Source organism: Schistocerca americana, chromosome 3 (assembly GCF_021461395.2).
Source record: "Schistocerca americana isolate TAMUIC-IGC-003095 chromosome 3, iqSchAmer2.1, whole genome shotgun sequence".
NCBI classification, from domain to species: Eukaryota; Metazoa; Arthropoda; class Insecta; order Orthoptera; family Acrididae; genus Schistocerca; species Schistocerca americana.
The window spans coordinates 549,617,371-549,631,707 of NC_060121.1; the positions used below are offsets into that span (position 1 = coordinate 549,617,371).

Sequence of the window (14,337 nt, forward strand, 5' to 3'; positions counted from 1 at the left end):
CTTTAAGCAAATGAAGAATTATGTCATCAAGGTAATTATCTCCATTGATGTCTGTTACATAATCTTAAGTAGAAGTATTAATTTAAGTTTCACATGATTGGAATTTCTGATGTCCAAAACATTTATTTTGAGTAGTTAAGTTAGTTCCATGGCACTGATACTCATGGTCATAGAATATTGTCAAATTCTACAGAAATTATTTGTTCATATCAATTACAAATAATTAGGAACATGCAGAAATACAGTGAAAAAACAGGCAGTTTCTTACTTCGGCAGACAGGGCAGCATTTTCCTGGTTCACGGACAGGATTCTTACAGTTGACTTCTGGACACTGCACAGGTCGACACTGAATATCTCCATGCTGTGACAGAATACCAGTGTAATTTATCTATGTTAATCCAATGCAAACTATGGAAACGTTTCTCATTTTACTAATATTCTAGTACACATGAAAATTATGGAATTGAAACTCATACTTAAATGAGACTGAGTTCCAAAACCTTACCCTCTGATAGTTTCCCCTATGTGCCACATTTCCAAGTCAAAAGGAAATTATTGGATGATTGACTGTTTATCTGCTATCTGGGCTTCAGAAAGTTATTCTCAACTTAGATATTTCAATTAACAAAATGGCTTGAGAATACAAAAAGAATGCACAACCACTCAAAAAATGTAAGATAGTTTAGAAGACAGCCACTAACAAAATTATGCACATAATTAAGACTGGAGGAGTAATGGAAGCTGTGTTAGTGTTGTACATGCAAAGAAGAAAAGGGGGGAGAGGGTGGGAGTGCGGGAGACAGAGAGAGAGAAAGAGAGAGAGAGAGAGAGAGAGAGAGAATATAGCTCCAACAAATAAGTTGTACAGTAAACATTAGCATAGATGGTGTGCATAACCAGTACTCTCTCAAACAGTTTACCTATGGGAAGCCTCTTTCTGACCAACACTCACAACTGAATAGACAAAACAGAAAAGTAACATGGGAAGATCAACCACAAATCATGTATCTGATATTGTTATTGAATCAACTCAGTCAAATATTTACTTTATAAGAGTACAGACTGTCTCTTATGATGGCCAATATTGTGGCTGAGAGTCAAAATTATACCTAGCAGCAGTTTTCTTCCACTCTGTATAACCAATGGCCAGAAAGCATTTTACACCACTGGTCAAACTGGTAACTCAGCACAAGGGTTCAGAAAAGCCTACTGCTGACATAAGCATTATTTGTGTTTATTAGCTTTTAGCTTGTACCTCCAAGGGGTCGGTGTATTAATTTATGGATTTGGCAATGCTGATCATAGAGGGTGGCTGGATGTCCTTTCTGTTGACACCCCATTCCCTTTGGGATGGGGTTTGTGTATCTCGGCTGCCTGTGTCTAATGTTATCCCTTATGAGAGTGTGTGAAAATTTACTAAATATTTGCATATTGTGGTGGGATGTGGATACCAGCCTGGTCTGATGTAGGAAACCACAGGAGCATCCTCGATCACAAACCATAGATAAGAATGAGAGCAATAAATAAGATTAAAATTATCACCCTGAATATGAAACAGGGCATACTGTTGTGATACTATATCCCAATTAATCTATGCTAAAGCTCCTATATCAAGACAATGGCAGTAGCCACATGAATAAAGACTGTGTTCTGCTCACAAAATTTTCCTGTCAATATCATCAAATTACTTTTTTTCTGTAGCATTAACAATCCTGATTTTAATTAATTTTGATTTCATGATATTTCTCTTTTATAAAATCAGCTCATTATTTTCTCAAGGCTCCCACTACAGCAATTAGGTGGGAGGCCAACAAAAATTCCCAGATTTTCATTAGTCCTGAGTATGAGACATATATAGTAGCTCACATTGCTGTTTAAGTGGTCTTCCAGTCCACAGACTGGTTTGATATAGCTCTTCTTGCTACTCTATCCGGTGCAAGTCTCTTCATTATGTCATAACACATATTGAACCTGCTTATTGTAACTAAGACTTGGTCTCTCTCTTCAATTTTTACTCTCCGCACTTCCCTCAGTTATCAAACAGACTATTTCTTGATGGGTCAGAATATTTCCTATCAATTAAGCCATTCTTTAATCAAGCTGTGCCATACATTTGTTTTCTCCTTAGTCTGATTCAGCAGTCCTTCATTAATTATCCAATTAAGCCATTAATCTTCAGCATTCGTTTGCAGCACCACATTTCAAAAGCTTCTCTTCTTGTCTGTATTGTTCATAAACCATGCTTCACTCCCAGATGTGACAACACATCAGACAAGTACTTACAGAAAAAAAGGACTTCCTAAAACAGAAATTTATTTAATTTCTCTTTTTCAGAAAAACTTTTCTCGCTGTTGCCAGTCCTCATTTTATATCCTCTCTACTTCAGCCAGCATCATTCCTAATATAATTTCCTCAAAATCACCTGATTTAATTCAGCTGCACTCTATTACTCCATACATGTCCTCACCAAAGTTACAGCATGATTAAAAATGTACTGTATATAACCACTTCAGGGATCATGACTGATGGTGTTGATCTTCTATTGTAGGTCCTCTGTTATTTCTGATGCTCATAAATGGCTTTCTACTACAGTGACAATTACGAAAAGTGGCAACTGAACTATGCATGACTTTTCAGGAGGAAAACACTGTGACTTTCCTCCTTTGCAGTTTTGTTGCACATACACACTGAAGTAATGATGGAGATTGTTAAGTGTTCCTGTGTAATATTATGTGTTAATGTGTGTGTTTTCAGCCATTTATGGGAAAGTGCAATGATGAGTTTTGTAGTCAGCATAATGCAGGAGCAAGGGCCAACATGTGCTGCTACACTGGTCAGTGTGCATAAGGGGGCAACAATACATTCAAAATCAAAATAAGTTTATCATATCAGCCATAAAGAAGTTTTATTACTGATCTGGCCAACAAGGAAGAAGTCAGGAACAACATAAACTTTGTGCAAATTTATAAACTGACAGCAAAAGCTAGTGGTGTTTCTGTATTTCCGAACCTTCTGTATTCCATATTAACAATGCAGTAACATCATCAGAATCTGCAGATGTGAAAATGCATTTTGATTCTCCATAAAAGGGATATAAATGGCAATGGAGATCTAGAGAACTTGATGATTTTAACAAAAACTTAGCGTGTGGAACCGTATTTGGTTACTATGACAGGAGACAGTATCCAACAGCCAGAAAAATAAGGGCTGCCTCTGTGAAAGAATTAATTATTCTGGCTCAGAGACCTCCTTTCTTCATCTTCTACACTCACTTGGTTTTTGATTCAGAAAGTGCAATTACGGATGAAAATTTTTAATAGAATGCAGACACTGTGTAGCAAGAGTGAATTTTTTTGTGCAATCCACTTTGAGTGCATGAAGCCTGTAGTATATTTAGATGAAACTTGTGTTCATTCATAGGTGACACAACACAATAATGATGTCTTCGGTGCCACAAAAATTAATTGCACAGTTTTCTTTCTTACTGGAAGTTTCTATGAGGTTCAACAGAGTGCAAATTCATCAGCAATGATATTTTTTATTGCACATGTGAAACTGTTTCACTCCTCTTATGGTATTTTATTTTTTAATCTTGGAATAGTTTTATATTTTCATGATAAAATACATATCACATGCATCATTACACTTTGAGAATACATTTTTTCAGTTCAAGTATGTTAGTGATTTTGTTTTTTTCCCTAGGGGGAAGTAAAAAAATATTTTCTTGAAAATCTCTTGTAAACTTAGTTTTTATTTTTATTTCCTTATGATTGGCAAGAATTCCCTTTTGTAAAATATGCCTTCATATTCCATACTAAAGGATAATGTCTCTTTTTCATCAGTTTTCAATTTTATTTGCAAAATATTTATTTTATTTTTTTACCTCCAAGAGTTTGTGTAATACCAGAAGACATGAATGATTGCAAAATAAATGTACAAACAGCTGAATCTCACTGATTCAATGGTATAAGCTACAACTCACTCATGAAGAAATACTTCAAACTATGCATTTAATTGCAGCTTACTTTTCTGAATGTAAGAAATATAAACACTTATTTCATCCATGAGAAACATATATTTCTGTTGTTGGTTATTCATACTTCTTATTATGATATGTACTTTCCTCCACATGTAACAGTTTTATATGGTGACTAATTATTCACATTTTATTACGCTTAACCTTACTTTCTAATACACGAATATTTCTGCAAATGTAATTACTTTTGCTTCAGAAGTGAATGTGCTACCATTGTGGTGACTTATGTGATACTTTAAATAATGTAGTTATTGCATTCCATACAAGTTTCCTAAGATCACATTCACTGATTTGACTGCAAGTGTAAGTAGTGAAGACAACTTCATATTGTTGATAGATATATGATGTGTTTCCACATAATGTCAGGTCTCCTGCTGTTTACTAGCATTTTTTCCCATCTTTCTTAAAACAAAATTGTATTCTCCAGCAAATATCTGTAAGCTATAAAAGAATCCTACATGAACTGCCCTCTAATGTACAATTTATTATCTTTCAGGGTCCTTAGGAAACCTCGAAAAAGACATATTTGGTTTCTTCTTCTTGCTGTTGCTGCAATGTGTTGTACTAAAGATGTTCCCAATTGTAAATACCATTCTAAAAACAAATATAAACAACTACAATTCACATTTGCGTTCAGACTCAACTGCACAACCTGCTTTCCACTTGGCACACTGCTATCCCAGATGGTAACAAAAACAAGTTGGAGTGTCACAACTGTTATGTTAGACTGTGCTAGTAGTTTGCAATGAAGTAATTAATCATATATACATTTTTCTGGATGTAAACTTCTATATTATTTAAGATTACTAGGTTGAGAGTTCTTGTATCTTTGGTCTTCTTCCCATAATATGTTTTGGTGCATTTTAAAGAGAGTCAGACACATGCTGTTGTAAATGGTAGTCAAAAGTCTATTTTAGTTTGTTCTGCTGAAGATCTGTTCCATAATGTAAAGATTTTATATTTGGCAGTTAGTTGAAATGATCTGAATAAATCAACAAATGGGTATAATTCAACATCACAGTTTTTCAGCAAGTCATGTTTTCAACGAAAAGTTGTAAGAAACAGATAAGTAAAATATAATTTATCATTGTATGATCTTCCTTCTCTCAGACATTTAATAGCTACTGTATACTAGTGATACAACAGCTAAAAATTTGCACTTGAATACACGTTTCTCAGAATGGACGAGAGTTCAGTACAGCAAAGCTGGCAGATGAGATGACTCTCCTTTCTGAGGATTTTGTGAAAACAGAACAACTGCCAGTGGTGTAGTGAGGAATACCAAAGGCTAATGGAGGCAATCCTGACACAAGAAACTTCAAAAGTGATAGGCCCAACAAGCCAGCTTCTGAACAAATGAAATTTCTTCCAAACCTAAATGAAGCTTCATATGGAAAAACTGTATTTTAAAAAAAGGTAGAAAAAGAAACTCTAGCTCCCCCTTGGTAATGATATTAATGATGGTGCAACATCTACTGCTACATCGTAATCAAAGAGAAGAACACACAAAACTTGATAAGTGACTCTAACCTGAATAGTCACACTTAATATTCTGACACTACCTGGTACAAAAGAACATGTAAAGTTATGAAAATGAGGAAGATAACATACTTGGACTCAGGAAAACAGATCATCCATCATTTCAAATATCTTGCCAATGGTCTCTGATACTGTTTTAGGGACAAATAAACCACTCACAGAAGACAAACAGGAGTAACGTATATGAAATAGTTGACCTACTGTAGAACAAAAAAGTATTACTAAAATGTAAGAAAGTCATCTGTAAAACACACTACATACCCACTTTGACATACAGTTGTGAAACATGGACTGTGAGAAGTAAAGACAAGCAGAATTCAATCAGCTGAAAGGTTGTTTGTAGCATGATCAGAAAGACAAGGAGGGACAGAATCTGGAATGAAGAAATGCAAAGACAGGCTCAAGTTGTAAGATTAAGAGACAAAATAATCTACCAGCAGTTGAGATGGTACAGACAAATGCCAGGCTTGGGTGTTAACAGGCTATCAAGGCTAATATATGATTTGAAACTCACAGACAAAAGACCAAGAGGAAGACCAAGACTCAGGTGCTAGGATATGGTGAAATCTGACATCAAGCCAAGAGGACATACCTGGGACAGCACTGAAGAGAGAGAGAAATTTAAGGACCAAAATTCGTAGATGTGCAGGAACCCACTGAATAATATGGAACGATGTAGGATGCTGACAATGGTTCACAGCAAAGAGGCTATAATGAAATTTTTCACAGAACCAATGACAATTTAGTATTTTCTGTAGTGTACTAAAGCTATAAAATAGTTTATTCAAACAATGAAATACAAGCAGTAAATACTATTCAATTTCTGAGGTTACAGAAAGTTGAAATGTCTTTGGGCAAACTATTATAGCCTTGATATTGTACCTCCTTGGAGTTTGATCCATGGATGCTAACCTGGCAGTTGTGTAGCATGTGCTGCGATGGTCATGGTGTAATATTTTCATGTAAACTGCTGGTTCATGAGAGAAATGTTGGGATAATGAAGAGAAAATATATTAGATATTGTATAGAATTGTGCTCTGTAGGAATATATCTGTCATAAATGTGCATGTGGTCTAGGGGTAGCGTCTTTGATTCATAATCAAAACGCATTCGGTCCCGGGTTTGATCCCCACCACTGCCTAAATTTTGATAAATAATCAGCATTGGCGGCTGAAGACTTCCGGCATAAGAAGTTAGCCTCACTCTGCCAACGGCCTTGTCAAAGAGGGCAGAGGAGCGGATAGAGGTTCAGGGCACTCTCTTGTCCTAGGGGTGGGAAACTGCCCCTAAAGGCGGAAGAATCAGCAATGATCAACGACATGAGGATGCAGAAGGCAATGGAAACCACTGCATTAAAGACACGTAACATGTATTCACAGGACATGTGGCCTGTAATTGAAGAAGTGTCATGATGATCTCTCCATTGGCAAAAGATTCCGGAATAGTCCCCCATTCGGATTCCCGGGAGGGGACTGCCAAGGGGGAGGTTACCATGAGAAAAAGATTGAATAATCAACGAAAGGATAATGTTCTATGAGTCGGGGCGTGGAATGTCAGAAGCTTGAACGTGGTAGGAAAACTAGAAAATCTGAAAAGGGAAATGCAAAGGCTCAATCTAGATACAGTAGGGGTCAGTGAAGTGAAGTGGAAGGAAGACAAGGATTTCTGGTCAGATGAGTATCGGGTAATATCAACAGCAGCAGAAAATGGTATAACAGGTGTAGGATTCATTATGAGTAGGAAGGTAGGGCAGAGGGTGTGTTACTGTGAACAGTTCAATGAACGGGTTGTTCTAATCAGAATCGACAGCAGACCAACACCGACAACGATAGTTCAGGTATACATGCCGACGTCGCAAGCTGAAGATGAACAAATAGAGAAAGTGTATGAGGATATTGAAAGGGTAATGCAGTATGTAAAGGGGGACGAGAATCTAATAGTCATGCGTGACTGGAATGCAGTTGTAGGGGAAGGAGTAGAAGAAAAGGTTACAGGAGAATATGGCCTTGGGACAAGGAATGAAAGAGGAGAAAGACTAATTGAGTTCTGTAACAAGTTTCAGCTAGTAATAGCGAATATCCTGTTCAAGAATCACAAGAGGAGGAGGTATACTTGGAAAAGGCCGGGAGATATGGGAAGATTTCAATTAGATTACATCATGTTCAGACAGAGATTCCAAAATCAGATACTGGATTGTAAGGCGTACCCAGGAGCAGATATAGACTCAGATCACAATATAGTAGTGATGAAGAGTAGGCTGAAGTTCAAGACATTAGTCAGAAAGAATCAATACGCAAAGAAGTGGGATACAGAAGTACTAAGGAATGACGAGATACGTTTGAAGTTCTCTAACGCTATAGATACAGCTATAAAGAATAGTGCAGTAGGCAGTACAGTTGAAGAGGAATGGACATCTCTAAAAAGGGCCATCAAAGAAGTTGGGAAGGAAAACATAGGTACAAAGAAGGTAGCTGTGAAGAAACCATGGGCGATAGAAGAATTACTTCAGTTGATTGATGAAAGGAGGAAGTATGTTCTGGGAAAATCAGGAATACAGAAATACAAGTCACTGAGGAATGAAATAAATAGGAAGTGCAGGGAAGCTAAGACGAAATGGCTGCAGGAAAAATGTGAAGACATCGAAAAAGATATGATTGTCGGAAGGACAGACTTAGCATACAAGAAAGTCAAAACAACCTTTGGTGACATTAAAAGCAACGGTGGTAACATTAAGAGTGCAACGGGAATTCCACTGTTAAATGCAGAGGAGAGAGCAGATAGGTGGAAAGAATACATTGATAGTCTCTATGAGGGTGAAAATTTGTCTGATGTGATAGAAGAAGAAACAGGAGTCAATTTAGAAGAGATAGGGGATCCAGTATTAGAATCGGAATTTAAAAGAGCTTTGGAGGACTTACGGTCAAATAAAGCAGAAGGGATAGACAACATTCCATCAAAATTTCTAAAATCATTGGGGGAAGTGGCAACAAAACGACTATTCACATTGGTGTGTAGAATATATGAGTCTGGCGACATACCATCTGACTTTCGGAAAAGCATCATCCACACAATTCCGAAGACGGCAAGAGGTGACAAGTGCAAGAATTATCGCACAATCAGCTTAACAGCTCATGCATCAAAGCTGCTTACAAGAATAATATACAGAAGAATGGAAAAGAAAATTGAGAATGCGCTAGGTGAAGATCAGTTTGGCTTTAGAAAAAGTAAAGGGACGAGAGAGGCAATTCTGACGTTACGGCAAATTAGGAAGCAAGGCTAAAGAAAAATCAAGACACTTTCATAGGATTTGTCGACCTGAAAAAAGCATTCGACAATATAAAATGGTGCAAGCTATTCGAGATTCTGAAAAAAGTAGGGGTAAGCTATAGGGACAGACGGGTCATATACAATATGTACAACAACCAACAGGGAACAATAAGAGTGGATGATCAAGAATGAAGTGCTTGTATTAAGAAGGGTGTAAGACAAGGCTGTAGCCTTTCGCCCCTACTCTTCAATCTGTACATCGAGGAAGCAATGATGGAAATAACAGAAAGGTTCAGGAGTGGAATAAAAATACAAGGTGAAAGGATATCAATGATACGATTTGCTGATGACATTGCTATCCTGAGTGAAAGTGAAGAAGAATTAAATGATCTGCTGAACGGAATGAACAGTCTAATGAGTACACAGTATGGTTTGAGAGTAAATCGGAGAAAGACGAAGGTAATGAGAAGTGGTAGAAATGAGAACAGCGAGAAACTTAACATCAGGACTGATGGTCACGAAGTCAATGAAGTTAAGGAATTCTGCTACCTAGGCAGTAAAATAACCAATGACGGATGGAGCAAAGAGGACATCAAAAGCAGACTCGCTATGGCAAAAAAGGCATTTCTGGCCAAGAGAAGTCTACTAATATCAAATACCGGCCTTAATTTGAGGAAGAAATTTCTGAGGATGTACGTCTGGAATACAGCATTGTATGGTAGTGAAACATGGACTGTGGGAAAACCGGAACAGAAGAGAATCGAAGCATTTGAGATGTGGTGCTATAGACGAATGTTGAAAATTAGGTGGACTGATAAGGTAAGGAATGAGGAGGTTTTACGCAGAATCGGAGAGGAAAGGAATATGTGGAAAACACTGACAAGGAGAAGGGACAGGATGATAGGACATCTGCTAAGACATGAGGGAATGACTTCCATGGTACTAGAGGGAGCTGTAGAGGGCAAAAACTGTAGAGGAAGACAGAGATTGGAATACGTCAAGCAAATAATTGAGGACATAGGTTGCAGGAAAGGAATTCGTGGTGGACCGCATCAAAACCAGTCAGTAGACTGATGCCCCTCTGAATCTCCTGCACCAATAATTCGCCCCCCCCTTCCCCCCACCTGTCCAGTACACTGCACCAATACCTTATAATACATAGGTAACTGGAAAACTCATGTACAAGTATGTGAAGTGCCTCACTTCAGCTGCATTTACAGTATGCAGGCTGATGTTGACAGGTCCTTTTAGAAGGTAGTAAGACAGGTTTAAATAATTACTGGCCAGTCTCACTGGTTATCTACTTCTCAGAGGTAACAGAAAAAAATGGGTGTGCAAGAACTATAACACTCCTATCACAAAATAAGGTTCCGAAACAGTCTCAATTTGCATTTCAAAAGGGTTTCTCCATTCAGTCTTCGGTTTTTCAAATAAAAAATCAGATTCTACAAAACTGAAATCACCAAATCCTGCCAACAGGTATATTCTGTGAATCATGAATAAAATTTTGCTGTGCAGTTCAAAGTATTATAGATAAATCCAAATATTATGGTATCAGATATGTGGCTTGTAACAGGTTTTCATACTACCTAACTGTAAGGGTGCAGACTGTAACATTAAGAAATGCGGGAACTGTACATAAGACAATGTCTTCAGAATGGGAAATAATCACTACTGGGGTCAATATTGGTTCTGCTTCTGTCCCTGTTATTTATAAACAATACACCATAATATATCTAAGATGCAGAAATAGTTATCTAGTATGATGGTGATGATGATGATGATGATGATGATGATGATGGAGAAACTTCAGCACTCGAAAATGTAAATGAAGTTTTCTTGGAAACTAAGAACTGGTTTTCCGGGGGAAAAAAGTTACTGACCTTATGTAACTGACAATTCATGCAGTTCTAGACTGCACCAGATTAGACCATGCCATTAGATATATTCATGTGAGTAAATCAATAAATCACAAAGAATATGCCCAGTTCTTAGGCTGACAGGAACCTACACTGTCAGTTGCCTATTACAAATCTCCTTAAATGCCAAAGTTCTGTAATTTTTGCATATCACATAATATCATATTTTGGAAAATAAAATGTCCACAGGAAGAGCTACATTCAATGAAAATGTGAAAAACTTGACTTACTTTACCTATTTTCAAGCACTAATGTTTAATGATATTATTTTCTGCCATAGCTCTTCACTAAAGGAGAAAGAGTTGGTAGTACAGAGGCATGTAATGAGGACATGTGGTTTCCACTTCAGAATCTCTTTTAGCAAATCTGTTTAAGCAATTTGGCATACTGACAATAGTCTCACAATACATTTAATCCATTATAAAGATTGTTGTTTTAATCAATCACACTTCAAAACAACTGTAGCACTCATAAATATAGTACTACATGCAGAAATCATTAAACTATCCATGTCAGCCTTAGTGTAGCACAGAAAGAAGTGAATACAATCAAATATTGACAAAATTATTTAACTGTATAGATAAAAAGTCTACTCACCAAGCAGCAGCAGAACACACACATAAAAGATGGTTGTAATTGGCAAGCTTTCAGAGCCAGTGGCTCCTTCTTCAGGCAGAAGGAAGAGGGTCCTTTTCCTTCACTCCTCTCTCTTCTGCCTGAAAAAGGAGCCACTGGCTCAGAGAGGTTGCCAATTACAACTGTCTTTTGTGTGTGTGTGAGCAGATTTTTTTATCTATCCAGTTAAATAATTTTGACAGAAAGAAGTGAAGCATAGAAGTCTTCAGTTAGGTACCCAGTGATCACAGCTATGATCCATTGCTAATAACTAAACTATACACTAACCAAACTGACAGCAATACAAAATTTTAAAATAAAAGCTAAAACAGCTTCCATAATTCCATTCACTTTTGAGTTGGAGAATTCTTTATGAGGAAAACTAAAGTTACAGGGACAATACTTTCAGAATACAAGAAACATGTTAAAAATATTAGTATTATTTCTAAAAGATCATACAGACACTTCACCAAAAATTTTAAAAAAATTTAAAAAGTCGTTTGACAATTGCTATACAACAGATATATTCTTTAACATCCTTCATTACTAATATTCCTAATATTTTAGTTATGATGGGAGCCACAGCAAAAGTAATTTTTTTGAATGACCATAATCTTTTGCACTGGCTATTGTAACTCACAACAGAATATCCTTTTATTTCGTCTTTTCACTATTGTGCACTTTCAGCTGTGTAGTCATTTTCAAGTTTCTGAAATTAGTACCACAAGTTACACTACTACAATACAACAAGAAACACTTAGTGTCATTTTTTTTTCATAAAAAAATTTAAAAAATGAAAACAGCCTGGTGGTTTAGTAAAATATTTTATCATATGATGTTATTCCCTATTGTATGCTGAACACTTTTTAATTATAGCTACTTGTATTTTATTATGTATGATGTCACCCAAATGCAGTTTCACAATGTATGATCAATGTAAGTTTCCACTGAAAGGCAAATATGTCCATTTGATCAGTTATGCCCTATAAGTTCTCTTATATTTTACTTTACTTTACTTTTTATTCTACTGACTAAACAACTATTGTTTTGTATTTGTTTTTTTAACGATGTTAAACGTGACAAGTGTGGCATATATTTCAGCCACTTTAAAATGGCTATACACCCAGATGCATGCAGTATTAAAAAATTATAGAATAACAGGAAATTCTAATCCGTTTATGATTATTAAGATTATTGTCATTCAACTAATATTTCTCTTTTCTTAATGCATATTAAACAGCAATAGTTCCATAATTACAAAACAAAGTACATAGTAACCATACAGTTACACTATATGACTAATTCCTGATGATTTTTATCTGTATGTATTTTCTTTACACAGTGTATCAAGATGCTGAAACTTCAATGGAAGCCAAGATATCAAAACTGAGTAATACTTTCTTTATTATTATTACTTTTATCATTAACAGTTACAAAATAAAAACTTGGGTAATGTTTTTCACTTACCTCTTAACACAGGGAATGAAATATTTAAATGTGAAAAAAAATCAATATGCATGAAACAGTGAACAGTGGACTCACTTCAGAATGCTCAATAACTCATATCAAATGAAAATAGTGGAAATGTTTGAGGGATTCAATACAAATTCATACATGACTTTATACCTTAATTTCTTATTTTAAAAGACAGAGAGAAAATAAGAAATTTACCACACAGGAACAAATTTCACAATCATGTTGCCAAGATGCACCATCTGTATGTATTGACCCATTGACACGGCATGACTTGTAGCAATCACATGATTCAACTTTACTTATTCGTTCTTCTGCTGCAATGAGCTGTAACAAATGTCATGCTTAGGAGAAAAATGCTACTTTAAACAAAAATAAAAATGGGTATCGTCACCACTTAACAAACATGTAAAATTAATGAAAACTAAAAACTATTAATTAATGGAATCAGATGCAAAGTGTCCTTTTTCTTTCTGGTTATTGACAATTACCATATCTTATTGACATCTATAATAAAGTTATCTTAATGGAAACTTACCATAAAGATAACATGCTATATTGCAGACCACAAGCCTTTGCCAGAAAAAGAAAAACACACACCATTCCTTCACACAGGCAGCCACAGGTCACGCTTACATGACCACCAACTCTGACAGCTTGGGCCAGAATGCAATTATCAAGTGGGATGGTAGCAGCAATCTGGAGGTGATGAGGAAGGGGAAGGAAAAGGAATAGGAGTGTGTGGGTGGAAGAAGAGGAGTGCTGTCCACTGGAGTGTGCAGGGACTAGAACGCCAACAGGCACAGCATCAGGAGGTTGTGGGGCAGGGAGGTGGGGAACAGTGGAGTGAAGCAAGAGAGGAATGGGAAAACATGGGTGGGTGCACTTAACAAACATGTAAAATTAATTAAAACTAAAAACTATTAATTAAGGAATCAGATGCAAAGTGTCCTTTTTCTTTCTGGTTATTGACCATTACCATATCTTATTGACATCTATAATAAAGTTATCTTAATGGAAACTTACCATAAAGATAACATGCTATATTGCAGACCACAGGCCTTTGCCAGAAAAAGAAAAACACACGCCATTCCTTCACACAGGCAGCCACAGGTCACGCTTACATGACCACCAACTCTGACAGCTTGGGCCAGAATGCAATTTTCAGGTGGGATGGTAGCAGCAATAGGAATAGGAGTGTATGGGTGGAAGAAGAGGAGTGCTGTCCACTGGAGTGAGCAGGGACTAGAATGCCAACAGGCACAGCATCAGGAGGTTGTGGGGCAGGGAGGTGGGGAACAGTGGAGTGAAGCAAGAGAGGAATGGGAAAACATGGGTGGGTGCATTGGCGGATGGTGCCTCCTGTTGCTGTGCCTGTTGGCATTCTAGTCCCTGCATACTCCACCAGACAGCACTGCTCTTCCCTTACCTGCATAGTGCCATCCCTTCCCCTTCCCCTTCCCCTTCCCCTTCCCCTTCCCTTCCCC

General features: G+C 36.8%; 1 protein-coding gene across 1 annotated transcript in view; it reads right to left on the reverse strand.

The window, feature by feature from the left end:
• LOC124607430 (protein kinase C-binding protein NELL1-like) overlaps positions 1–14,337 on the reverse strand; it is a 935,048-nt gene that overhangs the window by 250,969 nt on the left and 669,742 nt on the right. The window contains exons 6-7 of the mRNA XM_047139757.1: positions 13,049–13,177; positions 269–362 (exon numbers count right to left, since the gene is read on the reverse strand). Coding sequence (XP_046995713.1) covers positions 269–362; positions 13,049–13,177 — 223 coding nt within the window. The remainder of the gene's footprint in view (positions 1–268; positions 363–13,048; positions 13,178–14,337) is intronic.